The 20,555-nt window shown below is 31.7% G+C and overlaps 1 protein-coding gene across 2 annotated transcripts in view; it reads left to right on the top strand.

The window, feature by feature from the left end:
* LOC127700288 (uncharacterized) overlaps window positions 1–20,555 on the top strand; it is a 157,589-nt gene that overhangs the window by 94,944 nt on the left and 42,090 nt on the right. For both annotated transcript variants that reach the window (XM_052203706.1, XM_052203707.1), the window contains one exon: window positions 13,298–13,327. In XM_052203706.1, the coding sequence (XP_052059666.1) occupies window positions 13,298–13,327 (30 nt within the window). The remainder of the gene's footprint in view (window positions 1–13,297; window positions 13,328–20,555) is intronic.

The following is a 20,555-nucleotide window of genomic DNA, read 5'->3' as shown; positions in this document are numbered from 1 at the left end:
ACACTTTGTTTGAATAGTTCCCGAATATGGTAATCTTTAAAAACTTAATTCGATAACCTCTTCTGTCAGAAAAAACTAATTGTCGTAAATTGATAGAAAAAAAAGTCAGGAAATTGTGAACTAGAATAATTAATTCACACATTTTAACTGGTTTTTTCAAGTGTTGTCGCTTTTCAAAATTACATTAAATTACCAGAGTGACATTTCTAGATAGAATGAAAAAATAAAGGTAACAAAATTGAATAGGACAAAACAATAAGCTCACCTCGAAGGTGAAAATCTAAACAATTCGGATATTGGAACCATATTTGCATAAATGGTACTTCTATAATTCCGCTCTCAGATTTATTATACACGTCACGACTTTTCAGACAACCAGATTTGACCAATGACGAAGTTTCTTTACTTAGAGTATACTAGAAAACATGGTTAAAACTTTATATTAAAAGAGTAGTTATGATGGAAGTCGTCATAAACGAGAAGAGAAATTAATACACGCATTGCTTATATAGTTTATTAAACTGCATGATGTTCGTTTTAAGTGTCAGACCACCAATTCAAAATTCCTATCCATTCAACCATTTTGTTCAATTTCCACAGCATCCTAAATATTTTACCTTAAGTTTAACATCCTCAATGTTTAATGCAAACTCATGGATAAGTAAATTTTAGCTCAAAATGATCTTAATGTATTCTCTTTCACCAAAAGTTTCATTTCTGCAAATTTGTTGGTTAGTTTAAGTAAACAATGACATCAAAAACACTATTTTTGTCAGGGAAGGGCTACTTATATGTTCTAAATTTGAATGGGTGAATTGGTGGTCTGACACCTAAAAGGTGTAACTTTTCCGTCTTTTACACGATACTAGTATACAATTTTGAAAATAGTTTTTTTCAGTATGAATATCGTATCGGGTTTCATGGAAATAAATGAGGGAATGCAAATAACTTCTATTTATCATGTTTATAGGGGTAAGACTACAGTGGAGATCACTTCTAACCTCTCATTAGAACTGTCAGAATAATCTGTCATAGAACTGTTCTAAACTGTCCTAAAACAGTTCTACCTAGAACAGTTCTACTCTAAGTAGAACTGTCAGAATCAGTTCTAGGTAGAACTGACCAAATCAGTTCTAGGTAGAACTGTCAGGATCAGTTCTAGGGTAGAACTGTCTAACACTGTTCTGGTAGAACTGTCCAAATCAGTTCTAGTCGTAGAATTGTCAGCAGAACTGACTAAATCAGTTCTAACCGTAGAACAGTTCTAAATGACGTCACTGCAGTTAGAGAAATGTTAAAACAGTGCTGTGATTAGAATTTTTTAATATATATTATATTCTTTTGACTTATTTATATTTAAGACAATGAGTTTTAAAACTGTTCTATGGATAGAACTGACTAAATCAATTCTAGCCGTAGAACTGACCAAATCAGTTCTAATCGTAGAACTGTTCTAGTCGTAGAACTGTTCTAGCAGTAGAACTGTTCTAGTCGTAGAACTGACTAAATATTTGGTCAGTTCTAGATAGAACTGTCTTAACATGTTCTAGTGTAGAACTGTCAGGATCAGTTCTAGGTAGAACTGTCTAAATCAGTTCTAGGTAGAACTGACCAAATCAGTTCTAGGTTAGAACTGTTCTAGCTAGAACTGTCTAAAAGATGTCAGGATGACAGTTCTACATACTGTCCTAGAACAGTTCTCCTGACAGATTCTGACAGATTTGATGAGAGGTTAGAAGTGATCTCCACTGTATATTCCAAGGTTTGTAATTAAATTAACTTTACCGGCCATGAAAAACAACAAAAAAGCTTTTGTTTCATTCTGTCATATTTTTTAATTGTCAAGTACACAAATACTCTAGTTTTTTTATTAGAACTTAAAGCTACATATTTCTCTATTCTAGATACATAATATAAATAACGAGATGTGGTATGATTGCCAAAGTAGACAACTATTCACCAGAGACCAAATCACGTAAATGTTTGCAATTATAGGTCACAGTATGGCCTTCAACAAGGAGCAAAACCCATACCGCATAAAAAGCAAAAAAAACACCGACACGAGAAGCATATTTTAAATGCATTTCAAACAAACTAACATTTTGAACAAAGAATGATGTACAGTAAAAACTCGATTCGGATGTGATTTGATTGCAGTGTTTTTTTTAATTCATTTATTTTGACCATTTTGCGAAATTTCGTTGTAGTTGTTCAACAAAATAGTAGAAAAAAAAGGGAACAACGATCTCAACATAATTGATCACTACTATGAAACAATAAAATTTAATGATGATAATAGTAGTAAATATGAATAATAATCGTGTTTTTTGCACGATTCTCGTCGGTGTTTGTGGAATAAATTGTCACTATTTTATTGTTAAAAAATTATCTCAGCAGTATCAAACACACCAATACAGGTAACTATAATGAAAGAGTAATTGGGCTTTTTGAAATGGTCCCCACTATAGTCAGAATCGTATTGACTTTTCTAACACATAGATATTTGAATAGCGTAAGAAATTAAAATCAAACATATCATTTATATATGACAACTATAGATGTTGTATTTTGACAATGAAGATGATTCTTAGTTGACAAACTATCAGAAGTTAAACTATGCATTGTCTTTCAATTACAGCTACGTTTATGTTGTGAAAGAATGTCCTGTAAAGCATAAGTGTTCCAAATCATTTAGAATTTGAAAAAACATATAAAATGTTTGTCCTGAGACTCATGTGCCCAACAAAAGATGAAATTTGATGCCTAAATTACAAAACTTTCCACCGTGATAGAATATTTTATTGTTTTGATGTTTTGAACATGTATAATTTATATAGATAAACTGCAACCCTGTAGAGTGTGGACGAACCAGTGTTTACAGTATTTCAAGTTTACTCATGTTTTTTCTAACAATCTTGAAAATTTGTATTTAATTTTTCGATCGACAATTCTTTAAAGGATGTTTACCTCTGAGGAGCCAAAAATTTCTAGAATTAAACTTGTTTTCTTAACCTGATTTTTGGGTTTATATGAATGTAAGAAAGTAACTGATGAAGACAAAATCATATGGTGGTGCACTTCTTTTTTGTTACAGCCATTTTAAAGTACCCAGTTTGTATGATTTTTTTACCCATTTTTGAGCTATTATCATGCAAAAATTCACAGTTTTACAATTAAACTTTTTTTCATACTTTCACTAAAGGTGAAGTGGACCAATCTGAAAATAATTAACTAAAAAAAACTATAGGTTGGTGTTAATATTAGAAAGTTTTATCAAATTTTGTTGCTTTTTCGTGTCAAATTGACCATGCTGTCAATTTTGTAAATTTGGGATTTTCTCTTTTTTTTTAGAACAAAAAGCATTTTATTTCAACTTCTTTGTAATAAATGATTGAAACAATACATATCTAAGAATTTTGAAAAGAAAAAATTGATATGGGATGTACATATTTCTGGTAAAACCATTTCTTTGTACCCTCACCTATTTTCTCAACATTTTGGCTGATGACTCCAGATTGGTTCTAAAATTTGAAAATTGTATTACTCAAAACCTGCGTATTGTAAGTACACAATTTTTTCACGGAGTTTAGTTTGATTATGATATTTTTTATATTCATTGATATTTTCCACTTGTATCACATGTTTTGGATATAATTCCCAAACGAGATTTCAACGAGACTGAAACCTCAAAAGAATACATCCTTAAGTAAAGTATCTCTAATGAGTAACTTGATCTTGTTATAGTTAACTGTACTAGCTAGCACCCGAGTACACAGTCCAAATTAGTTATTGCATAAAAAAATAAGGAGATGTGGTATGATTGCCAATGAGACAACTATCCGACCGAGGTCCAATGAAGTGGATATGAGCAATTAGTTTATTGTTGCCACAATTAAATCGCGTTTTTCTAGATAACTATTGGTTTTAACTGCATAAACGATAACCAATTTTGCATATTGCAGTCACATATTTAAGTAAATGGGTAACTGTTTTTCTTTTAAATTGTTTCTGACTACTCATTGTAAAACAAAGATACCTTACCGTACACAAAACATTCGAATATGGAGTCCAAATAAGTTCTCCACCATTTTCAAGTCTCAGGTTTTTTCTTTCATATAGCTTGATTTATACTAGACCGAGTTTGATAAGCTATATGAAGTTTATTAAAACTTAATAGCTAAAAAAACCTGGTCCATCCAATATGACAAAAAATAAAGTTTATTTATTTAAGGGAATACATACAAACATGTATATACTGCAATTTCTTATGTGAAACATTAAACAAAGAAATGAGAACATATAAAAAAGCTTTCAATACAGCATTCTTAAAAGAAGACCTATTCCAAAACTCACTCCAATAAGGCCCATTATATATGATGCGACACTTCTTATGCGGACGAACGAGTTCTATTTTGTCGCACATACAATTGAAAAAACACTTTATAAATTTTGTGTATCCGAAGAGTTTTTCTGTATTTAGTTTTATCAGTAACGCTCAAATCTAAACATTTGGACATGTCATTTTTCAGAATCAATATTTAAAATTTTCAGGTGTAGTAACTACGGAGGGATCAATAGAAAGTATGAACTATTCGACTAATCATTTTTACATTTACATATATAACACTTTCAGATTACTTGTCCGCGGGCCTTTGCAATGGCATATTTTGCATCATTGTATGTAGACATTAACAATTTTAAGTAACCCCAACAAGGAATCGAAATGTATCAGGGGAAAATGACAAAAATAATTTGATGAACGTTATTTTTCACTAAGCAAGTCAAATGATTAAATGTTTTCGTTTGATGTCTTTTAAAGTCACACATTTCATCATGCAACTTCAAAGGCTTATGAAAGGCTGAAAAATTGTTCATTTGCCAGTTGAAGATCTAGTGACAAATAATACTAGCCCTACAAACACTGAGGAATTGAACTTATCAATGTTTTGCAAGTTTTTCGCGAGGACGATACTGGTAATAAGTTCACAAGCAAACGTTCTGATAAATGAAAATAATAACAAAAATTAAGATAAAACAATAATTATCATATAATGTTATTATGCCACTCTAAATGTAGCGAGCGATAAGGACAACAGGTTATACGAGTTTTGTGTAAAATCGGTTTGAAATGTTGCTATGGAAACATAATCTCAATGTATTGGTTCTGTTTGTCACTCGAACACGGAGATTGGATAAATGAGATAATCCATGAGTTATTTATCTAAGAATCTATTTCTCTAATGATTATCTAATAAATTTTCATTTTTGAAAAACGGAAATCAAATTCGAGTGCCTTCCAAATTTCTAATTTCTACGTCATGCAAATATAAAGGTGTCAATTTTTCTAATACCTGTTAGCAAATTGCCATTCATCCAGAGACCTTATAAAGGTTATGACCTTTTAACCTAGCCAATCATCAACTGAGATCATCGGCAACAACACGTTGATGATTTTGTTTTAAACAATGGGTCCAGAAAGAATTAAATTGCCAAAGAATTAAAGAAAACTGATTATGATAGGTACAAAACCTGGTCCATTTAATATGAAAAAAAGAGTTTATCTTTTTGAGGGAAAACATACAAATATAAATATACTGCAATTTCCTACATGAAAACATTAAGAAATGAGAACATATACAAAAGATTTTAATACATCATTCTTAAAAGAAGACATTTCCCAAAAATCTCACCCAAATAAGGCCTTTCATATAGGATGCGACACTTCTTATGCGGACAAGCTAAATCAATTACTAGTATTCAGCGTCAAATAGTTTTACCTTCATCTCTCGACAAAACCTTCTCTTCTCTGCAGAGCTCATTCATTATGTTCTAAAGAGGCGGTCATTATTAACAAATTTCGGTACACTGAACTTTATTTTGATTTTTTGCACATATCATTGAATACATACTTGATAAATTTTGTGTATCCGAAGCGTTTTTCTGTATTAAGTTTTACCAGTAACGCTCACACCTGAACATTTGGACATATAGTTTTTCAAAAATCAATACTTCCATTTTTCAGGTGTAGTTACTACGGAGGGATCAATAGAAAGTATGAACAGTTCTTCTAATCATTTTCACATTTACTTGTATAACGATTACAGATTACTTGTCCGCAGGCCTTTGCAATGGCATATTTTGCATCATTGTATGTAGACATTAACAATTTTTTAGGAACCCTAACAAGGAATCGAAATTTATCAGGGGAAAATGACAAAAGTACTTGATGGACGTTATTTTTCAATAAGCAAGTCAAATGATTAAATGTTTTCGTTTGATGTCGTTTAAAGTCACACATTTCATTATGCAATTTTAAAGGCTGATGAATGACTGAACAATTGATTATTAACCATTTGAAGACCTAGCGAGAAATAATACTAATCCTACAAATACAGAGGAATTGAACTTATCAATGTTTTGTAGGTTCTCTGCGAGGACGCTACTGGTTATTAGTTTGCAAGAAAACTTTCTGTTAAATTAAAATAATGAGAAAAATTAAAATGAAACAACAATTATCATATAATGTTATTATTCCTCTCCAAATAAAGCGAACGATAAGGACAACATGTTATACCACAGGGAGTCGGTTAGCAGAATAAAATTTTGTTTATCAATATTTTTCAATCTTTTTTCGTATTTCCTGTCTATTTGTATTACATTATTAACGTTTTCAACATTGGCATCACTATTTCTTTAGTTTCTAAGTCGCCATTTTGAATAGCCTACCCTTCTTTAAATAAAAAATAATTAAAATATTTCTATGTGACTAGGCACTCATGTCCTTCCTACATGAATCTTCTATCAGAAACATGTATTGATTTTCCGATCAACGACACCCTTACTCGGCTATAGTTTATTTAGGTCAAAACATTCAAATATCCCGGCGAAAACAACGTAACTGGCAAACGTGTCGTTTTTCAATAACATAGACGAAATGGGAGATAACTCTGTCATTTGGAAACTTCCGGGTTGATACATTTATTACACCGATAATCTCTCATAGACTAACGAGTGCTGTCCCCTTACTTGACACCCATGCTCAATCGATCAGATTTGAGACAGATTAAGAATCTAATCTAAAAAATTTAGAATCCTTCATAAATATCGAACGCAAATTTCTTCAAATCAATCATTGCATGTGTAGTTGAAATGTCAGATTATCCTCCTACCCTTCCCCCACTATTAGTTTTTTTTTGTCATAAAGGAATGTGACTTTTTGGTCAGACATCGTCCAGATATTTCCACATTTTATATAGTATATAAACAGAGGCGGATTTTGGAGACAGGGGGCCGCTCTCCTTCTGGAGCTTCATATATGATAATTGCATAGACTTTTTACAAGTATCACACCAAACGTTGGCTGGCCAGCCCCCACCCCCTTTTCAAAATCCTTGATCTGAACCTGATAAATCCTTGCCCACGTCAATATTTGTCAGTAACAACTCGATTTTAGTGATGTATCTGGTAAGAAACCAGTGAGTTATAATCCCGCGTTTGCAGAAAGGTTTTTTTCATTTGCTCTCGAAATTTTTTGATGGATTTTTATTCCGAGGCTAATAGTAAAAGAAGAAATTTGCGTTCAATATTTATGAGGGATTATCTTTGTAATAAACGTATCAACCGGGAAGTTTCCGAATGACAGAGTCTATTGTGTTTAAAAACGACATATTTGCCATTAACGTTGCTTTCGCCGGGAAATTTGAATTTTTTGACCTAGATGAAACGATAGCTGAGTAAGGGTGTCGTTGATCGGAAAATCAAAACATGTTTGTGATAGAAGAATCATTTAGGAAGGACATGAGTGCCTTTGTAAGGTAATATTCTTAATTATTTTTTATCTAAAGAAGGGTAGGCTATTAAAAATGGCGACTAAGTTCCCTTTAGGATTTTTTCAGTTTACGGATATGGATAGTAAACTGCACATTGCTAGAAAACAAAGAAATAGTGATGCCAATGTTTAAAACGTTAATAATGTAATATAAATAGACAGGAAATACGAAAAAAGATTTGAAAAATATTGATAAACAAAGTTTTAATCTGCTAACCGAGTCCCTGTTGGTTATACAAGTTTTGTGTAAAACCGGTCTGAAATGTTGCTATGGGAATATAATCTTCGCGTACCAATCTCAAACTATTGTTCTACAGACTGTATATCATTCGAACACGCTACTTCCCTATATATTTAAGCGACTGGCCAAGAGAGATGCAGCGGACAAAATATCAAGAAAATTGATTGATATACTGTAAAGATTAATAATATTGAATTTAAGTCACTTGACAAATTCAAACAGACCTTATTTCGACATAAGCATTCAATTCGAATGCACCTATAAAAGATCGTGAATGTATGTACGATAATCGGGACGACAAGCTATTAAAATTCATTTTAAGAAAGTATTCTTTTAACTCATAATTTTTTTGGTAGACATATTTTCCTTACTTGTTTAACCTTAATATACAAAACATTATAATTCTTATATTCACACAAACATATTGTTTCATATTGAAAAATTTTCGGTTGATGGTGTTCTCGAAAGCTTAGTTGCTGAAAAGTGTAGTGTTCGGGATATTTCGGGATTTTTTTTATTATGCTAAGGACTTTAAAAATTGATGTATGAAAAGAGTTTTTATTTCTGTGCGTACATGATTTTTTTCTCAAAAAAATATCAATATGAGTTAAGATTAACCCATTTGAATTACTAGTAAACAAGCTGGACTCGCTTTCAGTAACTGCGAGTACTCTCAGATCTGTACATTTACTTTTTTGATTTTGTGTTAGATTTTTTATTTACACCAAGATATTATTGTAAATGCAGAATGATAGTTTTTTAGTAATTTTGGAGGATGTCATTTCAGCGATTTGATCATATTTTATTGAAAAGCATGATAAATGCAGGTTATCCAATTTCATTTAACGACACCTTGGTGTAAATAGACAAATAAAATTGATAATGATTTATATCATATCAAATTGAGAACTGAACCTCATCTATGATTTGTACAGACGTCAATGATATTCAACTCATTTGAAGAAACAGTAGATTTGGAGTAAACGTCATTTTCAAAGTAGCATCGTCTTTAATGACCGAAGTACTTAATAACCTTTATATCATAGGTTTTGATAAATAAAATTTTATAGTGAGCCTCTTTTTTTCGAATACCCACTGTTTTATTAAAAGAAATAATATTAAATATCATTTTAAATACAGCTGGTTTTATAATCGATATTAATTTCATATAAAGCATGATGATTAGGTTTTAAATTGAGAACAAACCTCATATTTGGTTAAAATTCAACAGCACCTACAGGTGAAGCACCAGTTGAAATTTATTAATCCTTTTGGGATGTATGAGTTCAAGTGAACAGTGCAACCAACGGATTTGTAATGCTAACACATAAATATTTGATAACTAAAATATACATAATTTATGCATTTTGTCGATCTTATGAGTGAAGCCCATTTTCAACTGTTTCTTTGTTTTAATGTAGTGCTATTACACCACTATCCGAGGTTATTGGAGGGTCGGGCACCCGAAAACATGTTTAATATAAATATGAAGATGTGGTATGAGTGCCAATGAGACAACTCTCCATCCAAGTCACAATGGATAAAAAGTTAACAATTATAGGTCAATGTACGGCCTTCAACACGGAGTCTTGGCTCACACCGAACAGCAAGCTATAAAAGGCCCCAAAATGACTAGTTTAAAACAATTCAAACAGGAAAACCAACGGTCTAATCTATATAAAAAACGAGAAACGAAAAACACCTATGAACCACACCAACAAACGATTTGTAACATTACAACATAAAAAGACACACTATAAAATATCAATTGAAATGGCTTAACTCGATCAAAAAGACATTTAAACAAAAACAAGTAAATATACACTGAACGAATAAGTTTGATCTTTGACACAATATGAATACAATATTAAGACGTATAGGTGCCTATATAACATAGACGTTACAGGAAGTAATGAAAAAGATGTAACTCCGCTTCATTCTGTATGAGCTTGTCTTAAGTCAGGAGCCAGTAATTTTGTGGTTGTCGTTTGTTTCTGTATTTGATATTTGGTTTTTGTTTATTGTTTTTTAACATAAATCAAGCCGTTAGTTTTCTCGTTTGAATTATTTTATAGTTGTCACGTCGGGCTCTTTTATAGCTTGCTATGTGGTATGGGTTTTGCTCATTATCATTAAGTTTAGCATTATGACTATATCATCTCAGTGTATTTGTAGTAGGGATCAGTCTGATTCTTCACAAAGTAATATTTCTCATAACTTACAAGGACTCTGTATATACAATCCTCTCTTTGTATAAAATGCACTGTTTAATGAGAAGATGCAGTCGATCTTTCAATTGTGCATAAGTAATAGTTGTATCGTCAGCAAGCCATGTGTTACTTATTGAGAAATAATTTACTCAACATATGTATTCATCTTTGAAGTTATCATCGTGGTCTATATGCTGACATGCCATTCGGTAGTCTAATGGATTTATACTATGCCTAGTCATCTAGAAATAGGGTTCCATCTGAAAACGATTTCATTGTTTAGATTTCTTCTACGTATACTTGGTCATTAGTGTGTTTTACATCAATGGTGAAACAGGAGGGCGTTTTGGGCTCTTATATAAACACTCTGTCTAGGGTTCTCTATACTTTATTTATATTCAGGAAATATAAAAATATAGCCCTGAAATAATAATAACAAATATATAGTAAGGTTATTAATCATCACAGTTACATATAAAGTAATCACATATTTGTATGTATAATAGTTGACGTTATTTAATAAATACAAAGACAAAATATCATAGCCAGAACAAACGTAAACGTAATAATAAGTATATGATCAACATTTTAATATAACTATCAAAAATTCTTAAATGGAACATTATATTAGAATATATCAAGATAATATTACTTAGAATTATACTCTGTGTATAGTAACAAGAGAGATCATCCTTTCTCAAATACATATTTTACACCACTATCAAATGTACCAAAGCATGTCAATAATATGCAAATTAATAGAGATGGTAAATAGTAGCCAATGAACAAATTATTGTTAATTAAAAGTTGCAAAAGTTTGGGTTAAGAATTATAAGAATTAAACACAATTATTCTAGTCTAAGAGGTTATCGATATGTAAAAATAATTGCGTCCGAATAATGGTATGGCGATGTCGTTGTCGTCCGAAGACATTTGGTTTCCGGACAATAACTTGAGTATAAATGTATAGAACTCTATGACATTGTACCACAAATGTTCTATACCACAAAAGGAAGGTTTGGATTGATTGTAGGAGTTATTGTCTTGACTGTTTGGAATTAGGGGCAACAAAGTGGCCAAAAAACAAGAATTTTCTAGTTTCCAGACAATAAATTGAGTACAAGTTTATGGATCTCTATGAAATTTTACCACAAGTTTCCATACCTAAAAAAAAACTGGGTTTGATTTTTGGGTTTTTGGCCCTAGTCGTGTAGGAATTAGGAATCAAAAAGTGGCCAAAAACAATACTTTTCTAATACTTTGTGTAAATTGGATATTTCTTGACATATTTCAATGGTGTTTAATTCAAAGTCTTTAATTATTATATGCCAAATCCAACCGTGTATTTGGATATTTAATTTTGGGACCCATTTTCAAATTGTCCATATTAAGTTCCAAAGGGTCCAAAACTAAACTTTGTTTGATTTCAACAAAAATTAAATCTATGTGATTCTTTGATATGCTGATTCTAACCCTTTATTTAGATTTTTGATTTTGGGCCCGGTTTTCAAATTTGTCTACGTTAAGGTCCAAAGAGTCCAAAATTAAACTAAATTTGGTTTTAACAAAAAATGAATTCTTGGGGTTCCTTGATATGCTTAATCTAAACATGTATTTAGATTTTTGATTTTGGAATCAGTTTTCAAGTTGGTTCAAATCGGGGTCCAAAATTAATCTTTTGGTTTCATTTCAACAAAAATTGAATACATGGAGTTCTTTGATATACTGAATCTAACCTTGCATTTAGATTTTGGATTTTGGGTCCCGTTATCAAATTGGTTCACACTGAGGTCCAAATTGTCCAACATTTAACTTTTTTTTATATCATCAAAAATTGAATGTTTGAATCAATGCAAAAATATTGACTTCATTTGTATTTTTAATTGCATATTTCTTCACAACGACATATAACACGCATAAAATTTGGCACACACGTGAACTGTGTATTATTGCTTTTATCAGAATAAAACATCTTGTGATGATATACACGTAATAATTTTGCTTTTGATGAAAATGTGGTTCATTTCGGGTAAAATTTTAGTCTTATTAAAACGCTGAAATATTTATACTAAATTTACATAGATATTTTCCGCTTTCGTTTTATGATATATTTACTATATAAAGTATTATTTCAACCACCAGCAATGAGCGCAATAATTTTATGTTTCTTGTTAAAGATTCCCCTTACAATACGGTATATGGGGTACCCTGTAAAAACACGTTATTTAGAAAATCGTGACCACGGGAAGGTACCAAATGACGACGACACTCATACTTGTAAATTATAATGATTTTCCTATAATTTGCAAATAGAATTAGCTGTGTGTTATTCTGTTATCCTAAACTCGTTAACTAGAGGCCATTTTTACACTGGGCACCCTACTATTAGATAAACCTTTTCAGGTGCAGTTCGACAAGCTCTAATTTAAGTTCTCATTGTATTGTGTTAAATAGTAGTCCATGCAGGACATCTCTGAAATGTAAGTAAAAAATGTCAGTATTTTGGCTAATTTATCAAACCGATTATTTGATATATGTAAGGGAAGATTTTCCAAAATGAATGACGCCACTTAACCTTTCATTGAAAACAAAACTTTTCTGGCTCTTTTACTAGATCTTCGTAGCCTTAATTAAGAGTAACATTACTACTTATATGAGTTTATCAAAAGAATGCTTCTGATTCATTCGTTTTGTATAATAGTGTCATTATGGTTAAGAAATGGAGCAATACTAGATTACCTCTTCGTTGTTAATTTATCATGGTTTTTGTTTTATGTATATGTAAAGTTAGTTACAATTTGTCCGCAGAACTTTAAATTTAAATTAATTTAATAAATGTATTAATAATACTATGTTGCGGTCCTTCTCTAATAAATTAGAAAAAATAAAAACTGAAAAGATTTTTTTATCAAGCTTTTCATGAGTCCCTTTGCATCCTCTGGTCGAAAAAAAATCATACATAGTGTTGATATTTTCCAACAACAGTTGTTAGTATTCATGTGGTTATTATTTTTTTAGGCAACTCATCTCCTGGAGACAGTTTAGGAGGTAGGTAAATTTATTTGTATTAATATTATTTAATTGCTTAAACTTATATTTCTATCTTGATATATTTTATTTTATATGAATATGCACGAATTAGCTCTTGAACTTGAATTTAATGACCACCATCATTTTTCTTACAAAAATCGCCGTTTTCTTTGTTGATGTGTTATTCATTTGTCTGACACACACTATAAGGTCGTTCTAGCTGAACTCAAAATGCCTTGAATCATCATGGGATGATTATTCAGAAATTTATTTCATAACTACGTTTTCCATCAAATATATTGCGATCGTTACTATAAAAAACTAATCGTTTTATAGTCAATTTTAATTGTTGCTTTGAACAAATGTTTACAAATCAGGATATAGTCGAAATGTGTATATGGAGGTCTGTGGCTCTTCGAAATCTATTCAGAATTTTAAGTTGGATTATGAATTTAGTTTCGAAGTAAATAAAGTACCAATTGTAGATTTAAGTTCGAATTACCGAGCTTAATTCAACAAGAATAATTCTGAATTCTCTAGTGACCTGTAATCTTTCGACATATTTAGTCATCAATTGTTCAGATCATCTGTCCGTAGAAATTGAGAAAGAGGACCGAGTGAAAATCAATTCAATAACCACAGTATTACAAAAAAGAAAAATAACGAACAAACAACAGTCCAAAAACAAAACAAACCCCATCAAAACATTAAAAGGAAATCGGGTGCTCCAGAAGGGTATTTTTAAAAGCAACACAAAAGGTACAATTAATGGAGCATAAACCTACACGATCATTTTGTCTGTTTAGTTTCTCTCTTTCTTTTTTAATTTTTGCTCAAAACACAAAAGAGGGTAAAAAATTCCTCATTTAGGGGGCAATCACTCCTATGAAGAGTGACAGTCTACTAACTATATCGACAACATTTGACTTGTTTGCGGATCTTGTCTTACTGATCATTTTTGTTTTTAAAAGTTTCTATTTATCTATTATAATTTTTATCATATAAGGTTAAACGAAAAAAAACGTCATTAAAGGGCAATAACTCCAATAAGGAGTCGTAGGAAAATTACCTCCATTTTATCTTAAATGTAGATCTTGCTGATAATTTTTGCTTGTTTCAGTTTCTACCTATCTATTATAATTTTCAAGATATAAGGCAAAAACGCAAACAAAATTGGTAAAAATCATTTTCAAAGGGCAATAACCTTTAATTAGGAGTCGAATGACGATTTCAACCATACATACTTATTTGTAGATCTTGTCTTGCTGATCATTCTTGCAACTTAAGTTGCTCTCTATCTATTATAGTTTTCAAGATAAAAGCCAAAAATGACAAAAAATGGTAAAATTTAAGGGCAATAACTCCTATAAGAAGTCGCCTGACTGTTTTGACGTCAATGAACAATTGATAGAGCTCAACATTCTGAACATTTTTGCCCTGTCAGAATTTCTCTATTTATAACGATTTTCAAAATAACTTGCATTTTACCCCTATGTTCTATTTTAGCCATGTCGGCCATCTTGGTTAGCGGGCTTGGTAATCGGACAAATTTTTAAACTAGATATCCCAATGATGATAGTGGCCAAGTTTGATTAAATTTGGTCCAGTAGTTTCAGAGGAGAAGGAATTTGTAAAAGTTAACGGACGACGGAAGACAGACGATGAACGACGGACAACGTACGCCAAGTGATGACAAAAGGGCCAGGTGAACTAAAAATGCCAAACAACGTCATTAAAGAGTAATAACTCCCATACCAGTCCTCTTACATTTCAGCCATTTGACTTTTTTTGTAGATCCTGTCTTTGTCTGTCATATAAAAAATAAGGAGATGTGGTATGATTGCCAATGGGACAACTATCCACCAATGTTGGTTTGCAAGCGAGGTCACCCGACACATTTCTAAACTAGATACCCCAATAATGATTGTGGCCACGTTTGGTTAAATTTGGACCCGTAGTTTTAGAGGAGAAGATTTTGTAAGATATTAAGATATTTTAATTTTTTGTTGTTAAAATCGGCATTAAAGGGTAGTAATTCTAATAAGGAGTCATTAGACGATTTAGATCATTCTGACCTATTTGTAGATCTTGTCTTGCTGATCGTTTTTTTTCTAATCATTGTTTCTATCTATCTATTACAGTTTCTAAAAAGTAGGCAAAAATGAAAAAAAATTTATAAAATTTGACATTTAAGGTAGATGTTTAAATTAAAATCCATCGATTTGTTTAGGAGTTAGCCAAAATGTAGTTCATATGCTTTTAAAAAAAAAAATATAAAGTATGCGTCATGGAGCTGTTTTTCAAGCTACAGGTTGTGCAAAATTATCAGATTTTGTATGGATTATGCATGAAAAACCCAGAAATTAGAAAGAAAACTAAACGATAGCATTTAAAGATAAGATATAAGATAGCTCGTATAATGTGCTTTCTGAAAAATAAAAATTAACAAAAAATTGGGTAACGGGCCTCGTTTTCTTGCTACAAAACAAAACAGGCAAATCCTAACATATTCCTTTATGCAAGTTACATTATCTGAGCTATCTCCCCTTATTGGGCAAAGTGGATTTTTTTTTTTAAATCAAACAAAAAGATTCTGTATTTGTGAAAACAGTTATCAAAATAAGATAAAAGACAAAATGTTCTTCATTTACATGAACATTATTACAAATGTATTACATTCCTGTCTCAAAATTTGCACACTTCATTCTAGACCGATTATTTTCTGCTATTTAACAATCCAAGATGGCTGAAGACACCCAATCTTCCTCAAGGGCAATAACTCTCATAAGAAGTCGTTTGACAGTTTTGACTTTAGTTGACAGCGTGTAGATCTCAACATTATGAGCATTTCTGCCCCTTTCCCATTTTCTCCTTCATAGTGGATTTCAAGATAATAGACAAAACTTGGATTTTACCCATATGTTCTATTTTTAGCCATGTCGGCCATGATGATTGAAGCTTTAAAGAGTCAGTGGGGCTCACCTGCATCTTCAACAGTGGCCTTTTTAGGTCTTTCCATTTTTCCGTGGAAAGACCTATTGGTTTTCTTCTGATTAGGTCTTTCCACTTTTCCGTGGAAAGACCTATTGGTTTTCTTCTGATTATTATTAGGTCTTTCCACTTTTCCGTGGAAAGACCTATTGGTTTTCTTTTGATTATTATTAAGGTCTTTCCTTTTTTAATGGAAAGACCTTACTGTATTTCGTTTGTTTATTATTAGGTCTTTCCACTTTTCTGTGGAAAGACCTATTGTATTTGTTCTGATTATTAGGTCTTTCCACTTTTCTGTGGAAAGACCTATTGTTTTTGTTCTGATTATTAGGTCTTTCCACTTTTCTGTGGAAAGACCTATTGTTTTTGTTCTGATTATTATTATTATTTTCTTCCGCCAAATTTTATTTTCGCATAACATTTTTGTTTCGCAATATGTCGCTAAGATATTTCTTATATAGTATCATACAGTTTATGCGCTTTTTATTTTCACCCATTCTTAGCCGAACAATTTTCTTTGTAAGAGTTATCTCCCCAAACACTGTTTTCCTTGTGACTACATCTACTCCGTAACGGCAAAAGAAAGCGACAAATTTATTTTATAAAATTGCTCGTTATATCCTTCGCATGATTTGTCCTATTTTGACCGAAGCGATATGAACACTCCATATGAGAGTTATTTCCCCTTATGCATGTGATATAAGTAATATGCATTTCTAACTGGTAAACCATAAGTGATAGAGACCTAGGGTCTTTTGATTTGAGGTCCTTGGCCCAAAAAAATGAAAATAAGGTCAAGGTCACATTCTAAATTTTGATTTTGGCTTATTTTCACTTACTTCCAAAAACCGTACAAGATATTGACAAAATATTTTTACTAAATTGTAAGTTGGGACATGTCGTAACACATGAATTTTGGTTGAAAGGGTACGTTGACCGTAAAAGAGAGTTTTCTCCCTTTTTATATTTAAAATTACATGTATGGTGGTATAACTCATTTACCAAGTATAATAAAGACCTAGGATAATATGATTAACGGTCCTTGGTGTATGACCTTGAAATTGAGCTCAAGGTCAAAGTTAAATTTGATGTTCTAGATTTTGACCTTTGCTTTAACTTCATATTTAAACACGATAAAGCCATGGGACTTTTCTTTATTAGGTTGCAACTTACATGACCTTGAAAATCCAACCAGAAGTGACCTTGTGTAAACCTGAAATAGCTTTGTTTTGTACTTATTTGATGTAAAGTGTATTGAGCAATATATTTTTGGAATCAGTATCAAGTTAACTATCAAATAAAAGCGGAAGTGACATATTTCAAACTGGAAGTAACAATTTATCTCCTTTATTTAGAAAAAAATGTATAGAAACCATATATTTTTGGAATCAGTTTACAATAAGCTATCATTTGACGCTGGATATGATATTTCAAACTGAATTTTCATAGTTCTATTTCAAAATTGGTCTGTATGGGTGGAAAGACCTTCAATTGTTCTCTGAACAATTGGTTTTTAATTATTATTATTTTCTTCCGCCAAATTTTATTCTCGCGTAACATTTTTGTTTCGCAATATGTCGCTAAGATATTTCTTATATAGTATCATACAGTTTATGCGCTTTTTATTTTCACCCATTCTAAGCCGAACAATTTTCTTTGTAAGAGTTATCTCCCCAAACACTGTTTTCCTTGTGACTACATCTACTCTGTAACGGCAAAAGAAAGCGACAAATTTATTTTATAAAATTGCTCGTTATATCCTTCGCATGATTTGTCCTATTTTGACCGAAGCGATAAGAACACTCCATATGAGAGTTATTTCCCCTTATGCATGTGATATAAGTAATATGCATTTCTAACTGGTAAACCATAAGTGATAGATACCTAGGGTCTTTTGATTTGAGGTCCTTGGTCCAAAAAAATAAAAATTAGGTCAAGGTCAAAGGTCAAGGTCACATTCTAAATTTTGATTTTGGCCTATTTTCACTTACTTCCAAAAACCGTACAAGATATCGACAAAATATTTTTACTAAATTGTAAGTTGCGACATGTCGTAACACATGAATTTTGGTTGAAAGGGTAAGTTGACCGTTAAAGAGAGTTTTCTCCCTTTTTATATATAAAATTACATGTATGGTGGTATAACTCATTTACCAAGTATAATAAAGACCTAGGGTAATATGATTAAAGGTCCTTGGTGTATGACCTTGAAATTGAGCTCAAGGTCAAAGTTAAATTTGATGTTCTAAATTTTTACCTTTGCTTTAACTTCATATTTAAACACGATAAAGCCATGGGACTTTTTTTATTAGGTTGCAATTTACATGACCTTGAAAAGCCAACCTGAAGTGACCTTGTGTAAACCGGAAATAGCTTTGTTTTGTACTTATTTGATGTAAAGTGTATTGAACAATATATTTTTGGAATCAGTATCAAGTAAACTATCAAATAAAAGGGGAAGAGACATATTTCAAACCGGAAGTAACAATTTATCTCCTTTATTTAGAGAAAAATGTATAGAAACCATATATTTTTGGAATCAGTTTACAATAAGCTATCATTTGACGCTGGATATGATATTTCAAACTGAATTTTCATAGTTCTATTTCAAAATTGATCTGCATGGGTGGAAAGACCTTCAATTGTTCTCTGAACAATTGGTTTTTAATTATTATTATTATTTTTTTCTTCCGCCTAATTTTGTTCTCGCGTAAAATTTTTGTTTCGCAAGATGTCGCTTAGATATTTCTTACATAGTATCATACAGTTTATGCGCTTTTTATTTTCACCCATTCTAAGCCGAACAATTTTCTTTGTAGGAGTTATCTCCCCGAACACTGTTTTCCTTGTGACTGCATCTCCTCCGTAACTGTAAAAGAAAGCGACAAATTTATTTTATAAAATTGCTCGTTATATCCTTTGCATGATTTGTCCTATTTTGACTGAAGCGATACGAAGACTCCATATGAGAGTTATTTCCCCTTATGCATTTGAAATAAGTGATATGCATTTGTAACTGGTAAACCATATGTGATAGAGACCTAGGGTCTGTTGATTTGAGGTCCTTGGTCCTAAAGAATAGAAAACTAGGTCAAGGTCAAAGGTCAAGGTCATGCTGTGATTTTTTACATTAAGTTCATATCGCTTCTTCCTAGAAAGAGTTATAGATATCGACAAAACAATTTAACCAAAAAGTTTGTCGCGACACATGTTTATTAGAAATTTTATGTCGAAATGGTACGCTTCATTTTATTGCAGGGTCAATGTCCCTGTTATGGTCGAATCAACCAATTACTTCAAACTTTGCAGCTATCATGTTGTAAATGTTTCTTATCTCAATTATCAACCACAGTCTACCACTACACTCCCCCCCCCCCCCCTTTTTTCAACTGATTTTTTTTTTAAGTTATCCCATTTCTATGAAAAGAAAATCGCTTTTAGTCACGTACATTATACTGTAAAATGCTAATCCTTCTTATGTACAAATTTCTTTCTGAAATAGAAATCCATCCCTGCAAAAATCTGCTCCAATTCATGTATTTTCTGAAATTAATCGATGAGACACGTGCGGTCCGCTTGATTGCGAAATTAGAATCAATGTCGTAGAAATCCCTCCCAAGTTCGTAAATATTACTGAAATCCTACAATTAAATTCCTAAACATGCATTAAAATACAAATCTGTGCTCCTGTAAACATGTGTACGTAATATGTATGCATGATCCGACATCAATGACCTGTACAAAATAAAAACAATAGTTATCGTGTTTCTCTGATCAATACACATGTGCTCTGTTCAACGGTCTCCCCTGAAAAGAAATTAATATTCTAACTCCAGACATATATATTCGAGTGGCACGTGACTTCACAACACCATCTCGCGCGCTGACCTAAATTTAGAATACAACATTCCATATCCAAATAAGGAAAATAAAACTTCCAAGTTAAAATTTACTCCGTTTTCCTACAAATTCAATCAACATCCATACACAACAAATAGATGAAAAATGGAAGTCCAAGGTAACACAGAAACTAGAAAAAATTTATAAACGAATGATGCTAGGATCAATTTTTATGAGGACATCTCAGGCGTCCGTTTGGCTGTGCGGGATGTATAAGGACGCAGTCACGTTCGGTCAGAATATAGGCGTTATTTAAGTTAGCTGCGTCGCACCGAGAAAGTGCCATGCAATCAATCAATCAATCAATCAATCAATCAACCAATCAATCGACCAACCAACCAACCAACCAACCAAA

This window comes from Mytilus californianus, unplaced genomic scaffold, assembly GCF_021869535.1.
Source record: "Mytilus californianus isolate M0D057914Y unplaced genomic scaffold, xbMytCali1.0.p SCAF_5, whole genome shotgun sequence".
NCBI lineage: Eukaryota > Metazoa > Mollusca > Bivalvia > Mytilida > Mytilidae > Mytilus > Mytilus californianus.
Note: the sequence above shows the minus strand (reverse complement) of the source record. Positions and strands in the feature narration are given on the sequence as shown.